Source organism: Cervus canadensis, chromosome 6, assembly GCF_019320065.1.
Source record: "Cervus canadensis isolate Bull #8, Minnesota chromosome 6, ASM1932006v1, whole genome shotgun sequence".
NCBI lineage: Eukaryota > Metazoa > Chordata > Mammalia > Artiodactyla > Cervidae > Cervus > Cervus canadensis.
This window is the reverse complement of record NC_057391.1, coordinates 63,666,061-63,672,318: the sequence shown is the minus strand read 5'-3', so window position 1 is coordinate 63,672,318 and position 6,258 is coordinate 63,666,061. Positions and strand designations below refer to the sequence as shown.

Below are 6,258 nucleotides of genomic sequence, written 5' to 3'. Positions count from 1 at the left end.
ATAAGAGTAGTGATGCTGGCAATTCACATATGCCAAATAGAAGCCATAAAGTGCTTTCTTTAAGTGAAAAGGTGAATAACCGAATGCTATGTCATAGTGCCTGAGTCATTCACCTCATTTCATCCATCAGGTAGACTTGTATCATCTCACATCTCCCAAGAGTACAGTAAATAAGATATTCTGAGAGACAGAATATCACATTCACCTTATTTTTATACAGTATATTGTTATAATTTTTCTGTTTTATTATTAGTTGTTAATCTTTTACCATGCCTAATTTATATATTTAACTTTATTATGGGGATGTCTGTATAGGAAAAACCATAGTATACAAAACATCGTTATACAAAGGTACAATCTTCAGTTTCAGGCACCCACTGGAGATCTTGGAATATAGCTCCCCTAACCCCTTTTCATTCTCTTCTATATTCTACTTTTTTCATTCTATAGTTGTAATGTGAATTCTATTTACATATATCATATACCCTACAGTAAACATTATGGGTTTTTTTTCATTTATTTTTATTAGTTGAGGCTAATTACTTTACAATATTGTAGTGGTTTTTGTCATACATTGACATGAATCAGCCATGGATTTACATGTACTCCCCATCCTGATCCCCACTCCCACCTCCCTCTCTACCCGATCCCTCTGGGTCTTCCCAGTGCACCAGGCCCGAGCACTTGTCTCATGCATCCAACCTGGACTGGTGATCTGTTTCACCCTAGATAATATACATGTTTCATTGCTGTTCTCTCGAAACATCCCACCCTCGCCTTCTCCCACAGAGTCCAAAAGTCTGTTCTGTACATCTGCGTCTCTTTTTCTGTTTTGCATATAGGGTTATCTTTTTAAAGTTCTCTTTGCTTTAAACAAATTAAAAGGCAAATTAGTATTTTTTATCTACCTATATATTTACTGTCTTAAGCATTCTTCATTGCTTCCTGCAGATTCAAGTTCCCTCCGGTTTCAAGTTTCTCTCCAGTATCATTTTCTTCTATCAAGGAAGAACTTCCTTTATCATTTTTTGTAGTGCAGGACTGCTGATGAATTCTCTTAGTTTTCTTTTATCCCCAAAATCTTTAATGTATATTTATTTTAGAAGAATATTTTTGCTAGATGTAAAATTCAGAGTTGACAGGTTTTTACTTTTGCTTTTTAAGTATAGTAAAGATGTTGCTATGCTGTCTTCTGATCTTGGTAGTATGCAGTCATTTAAATCATTGATCTCGAGAGAAGCAAGATGGCGGCCCCCGTGGATCTGGAGTTGAAGAAGGCCTTCACAGAGCTTCAAGCCAAAGTTATTGACACTCAGCAGAAGGTGAAACTTGCAGACATACAGATTGAACAGCTGAACAGAACGAAAAAGCATGCACATCTTACAGATACAGAGATTATGACTTTGGTAGATGAGACTAACATGTATGAAGGTGTAGGAAGAATGTTTATTCTTCAGTCCAAGGAGGCAATTCATAATGAGCTGTTAGAGAAACAGAAGATAGCAGAAGAAAAAATTAAAGAATTGGAACAGAAAAAATCCTATCTGGAGCGGAGTGTGAAGGAAGCTGAGGACAATATCCGGGAGATGCTGATTTGGCGCGAAGGGCACAGTAGGCAGCCTCTCAGGAACCTCTTCTTTCTGATCCCTGCCATTCCTGGCGAGGAGCCTGTGTAGGGAAACTGCTCTGCCTCAGGGACATTTTATCTGGATGGTCTAGTAACCTTATGTTTTATGCACGGCCTGGAGCCCCTTTCAAATCTCATCCTTATATGTTTTATCCTGGCTCTGCCTGCCACCCTTCTCCCCTGTGGTTGAATCATGAACTCCAGGGAAGGGAAGATGGGAGCCAGGACAGATAGGGGAGTTCTTCCGGGGCCTACTGCTGGTCACGCCGGTCAGACCAATAAAAGACATCTGTCCCCCCAAAAATAAAATAAAATAAAAATAAATTATTGATATCCTATATATAATGTATCAGTTTTCCCTGACTGCCTTGTTTACTAAGATGTATCTCAGCATGATTTTCTTCATCTATATCCTCCTTGGGGGGGTCTTCCCAGATGGCTCAGGGGTAAAAAGATTCACCTGCCGAACGGGAGATGTGGGTTCAATTCCTGCACTGGGAATATCCTCGGAGAAGGAAATGGCAACCCACTCCAGTATTCTTGCCTGGGAAATCCCATGGACAGAAGAGCCTGGTGGGCTACAGTCCATGAGATTGCAAACAGTCGGCCACAATTAGCAAGTAAACAACAACAAACAACATATCTTGCTTGGGGATCATTAAGTTTCTTGAATTTGTAAATTTATGTGTTTTTTTAAACCAATCCTGAGAAGTGTTTGGCTATTATTTCGTCAAACATTTTTTTCTGCCTTTTTTTTTCTCTCTCCTTCTGAAACTCCAGTTTCACATATGTTAGACCCTTTGCTATTAATCCACATTTCCGAAGTTCTATTAGTGCTTTCAATCTTTTTCCTCTCTCTTCGTCTATTTTCAAATTAATTGACCCTTTTCCATTGTACCTATTCTGCTCTTAAATCCATCCAGTAATTTTTTTTTTGCTTGTTTTAGTTATATTGTTCAATTCTAGAATTTTCATTTAATTTTAAAAAATATTTTTCTTTGCTGAATTTTCCTGTCTCATTTATTATAAGTAAATTTTCCATTACCTTACAGTGTATAGCTACAATAGTTCCCTGACTGAGAATTCCAACATCTAAGCCATCTTCCATTGATTGTCTTTTTTCTTGAGACTGGATCACACTTTATATGTCAAATAAGTTTAGATGGTATTCTGGACATTGTACATGCTATGGAGTTTTTTAATTCTTTTGCTAAATTTGTTCTTACTGTTTCTGATGCCATTTTGAATGGAATTATTTCTTTAATTTCATTTTCAGATTTTTTCAATGACAGTATCCAAAAATACATGGGTATTTCTTAGTTAATCTCACATTCTGCAATCTCATATCCTTCCTAAGTTGTCTAATTATTCTAGTAGTTGTTTTTAAGAAGCTTCTATATACATGGTCCAGAGAAGGCAATGGCACCCCACTCCAGTATTCTTGCCTGGAAAATCCCATGGACAGAGGAGCCTGGTAGGCTGCAGTCCATAGGGTCACGAAAAGTCAGACATGACTGAGCAACTTCACTTTCACTTTTCACTTTTATGCATTGGAGAAGGAAATGGCAACCCACTCCAGTGTTCTTGCCTGGAGAATCCCAGGGATGGGGTCGCACAGAGTCGGACACGACTGAAGTGACTCAGCAGTAGCATATACATGATCATTTGTCTGTAAAAAAGATAACTTTATTTCTTCCTTTTGGAATAAAAAAAAAGTTCAAGCATCAGGAAAAGGTCAGGGAAAAACACAAAACAAAGGGAAATCTGTAAGGAATCTAGAATATCATCTCTGGTAGAAACTGGCAGAGACAAATGGCCAATGACCCTGTGTTGTTACATGAGATGGTATATGGTATTGCTTACTTCTTTCCCTTCTATATCTGATTGGGGACAGCGGTCACAAAGCACCCACCCTGAAAGCCCCTTTCTGGGCTGGTCTCCAGTGCTGGTAATATCATCTGATGCCTCCAGGAAGTAGATGAATGAGATGCTGAAGGAAGCAATCAGCAGAGAAGAGGGATAGCTTATGAAGGCGGGGTGGGGGGGCGGGCACTGAGTCCTCTGGACAAGTAAATGAAATCTCTGTGGAGTACAGACATGAGTTTGACAATAATACCACCCACTTTCAGATGCCACCACAGTCACTGCTTGGCTAGTGCAATGTGTTCTTCACTAATTATCTATATCCATCTCTATCATTATTGCTAAGGATAGTCAAAGAATCTTACTGTCCTATGAAATCTCCCTCTGGCATCAGGCAGAAGTTAGGAAAAGTGGCCTAACACCAGAAGAATTTTGACAGCCTAATATCACTGGGGTATTTGGAATAGTAGGCTGGCATCTGATGTTTTTCATTCCTCAAGATGTGTTTTAAATAACTCAGTTCAGAGATTGATGTCACACTAGAAATTAGTAGTATATTGGATAGAAAAAGTCTTACTAATGTTAGCTAGCAACTTGATTTCCAAAGTGATCCCAGATCCCATCTTTGGCTTTTTGGAAAAAAAGATTATTTTCTACAAGGTTTACATTAGTGATAAAATTATTTCTTAAAGATTTAGGGTTTGACTGTGAAGGGTTTGACTTTTCTGTGAAGGAGAAGGAGATCTCCTTACCAGAAAAGGAGTTCCATTCCCAGTTTTTGATATCAAGTTAAAGCCTGCTAAAGCAATTTCCTCTCAAATGTAAAACATCCTTGACAACAGGTTTCTGGATCCAGAGATGGAAACTATATGATCAGGTTTACTTAAATGTCCTAGATTATATGAGAGTTGAGAGAGGGTTAAAGATTAAGTGGTACACAAATTCAAGTATTACAGACATGGAGGAGCATTCTATCTCCAAAGTTTCAGTAATAATAGAACCTGGTTGTTCACAGGTCTCTATCAGAGAGGAAAAGAGTACCTGAAAGAACACGGATTTTGAAGTTAGGCATTCCTAGAATGCAATTCTAACTCCTTCACTTATGAATTAGATTTTGGGCAAGTTGCTTTATCTTTATGAATCTTTTTTTTTCTCATCAGGATTCTAGTGAAGATTAAAATAGATGGTGTTTATAAAGCATCTGGCACACAGCAGGCCTCCTCTTTGTCATCCTCTCCATCATGAGCTCTGTCATCTTTTAAATGCCGTCCATATGGTAGCATTTGATGGTTCCAATGGAAAATAATTAGACTCTGATCAGAAGACCCACGCTTGGACACAAAATAATAAAATGGTGCATTCAGGACTCTTGTGTAACCTGTGTCCACTGGACACTTGTCTTTGACCTTTGTTCTCTTCTATAATTTGAAACTACCATAAGCCACATTTTTGATGTCCTTCTCTTCCTACTCCCCTCTTCTCCTATTCCACTCTCTGTCTCCACTGCATCCATATGGTATGCTTTTAAAAATATTAGATTTAGTCTTCACCATCTACCAACTTACTTGATGGTTTTAAATACTTTTTTAAAAGCTATGCTTTAACAAGAGACAAGTCTAGAACGTTTAATTCAGTATATCTTCCAAAGCATTTTCAAAGTTACTTTAAATGTCTTGCCTAAAATCTTTTAGGAACAAAGTAGGGTATAAATGAATACAAAATATGTACACATCACTCTAAATAGATCAAGAGAGTCATATAGAAATTTCATCACTCTTCTAAAGACATCCACTGGGACTCATCTATTAGATTAGTGTGACCTAGATTAACACTCACCTAAGTGACATGTGGGGTACAAAATACTTCTATTACTAAACCACTGAGTCAAAGGACCCAAGAGCTGGGGGTATCTTGAGGTCATTTAGTTCAATACCCTACCCAAACCTTCTAGCATCTCCTTTATAGATAAGTAGTAATGGTGATAATAATGTCAAAGACTTAGGTAGAGTTTAATATGTGTTTTATCATATTAATTTCTTTAATCTTCAATTTGACAGATGAGGAAAACAAATGACAAAGAGAGGCACAGATGACCATCCAACCACTGCTTCATCTTTTACTGCCTGACAGTTCCACCATGGAAGGGCTACACCCGTAGAAATTTAAACTTCTCCTTATTAACGTTCAGCAGACTTCCCTGGTGGTTCAGACGGTCAAGAATCTGCCTGTAATGCTGGAGACCTGCATTTGATCCCTGGGTTAGGAAGATCCCCCGGAGAAGACAATGGCAACCCACTTCAGTATCCTTGCCTGGAGAATTCCATGGACAGCAGAGCCTGGCGGGCTATAGTCCATGGGGTCACAAAAATCAGACACAACTAACATTTTCACTTCACTTTATAAAAGTTCATCTCGAAGATTTCCCTCCCTAACAACCCCAATTCATTTTCAGTCAGTCTGAGTTATTTATTCTTCCTCCAAGATGGTAGGAATTCCCACCCCAAACTCAGCATGCACTTGTAGTCTATTGCCCTCCCTGCATGACAGTAGTGTTTTCCAGAAAGCATCCCTTGGCATCACTGTAAAGGTTATTGCCTGAATTACAAATTTACCTTTGCCCTTTGGTTCAAGGAAGGCTGCAATCACCACATTGTTTCTTCCTACGGTCCTAGAGCTCAGGGTAGGCAGTAATTCAGGTCTCCTTAACAAGCAGGCAGTGGTTTTGTTGCCCAGGGACAGCAGTCAATAAACACGCTGTGCCTCCAACC

General features: G+C 38.7%; 1 protein-coding gene across 1 annotated transcript; it reads left to right on the top strand.

Annotated features, from left to right (window-relative positions):
* The first annotated feature begins 1,229 nt into the window (after positions 1 to 1,229).
* LOC122444142 (prefoldin subunit 1-like) lies at positions 1,230 to 1,951 on the top strand. The gene has a single exon (XM_043472945.1). The coding sequence runs from the start codon at positions 1,245 to 1,247 to the stop codon at positions 1,674 to 1,676; it is 432 nt and encodes a 143-aa protein (XP_043328880.1). The 5' UTR covers positions 1,230 to 1,244; the 3' UTR covers positions 1,677 to 1,951.
* The last annotated feature ends 4,307 nt before the right edge of the window (positions 1,952 to 6,258 follow it).

Excerpts from the sequence above, each read along its gene's own strand:
- LOC122444142 (XM_043472945.1), top strand. The coding sequence starts at position 1,245 with ATGGCGGCCCCCGTGGATCTGGAGTTGAAGAAGGCCTTCACAGAGCTT.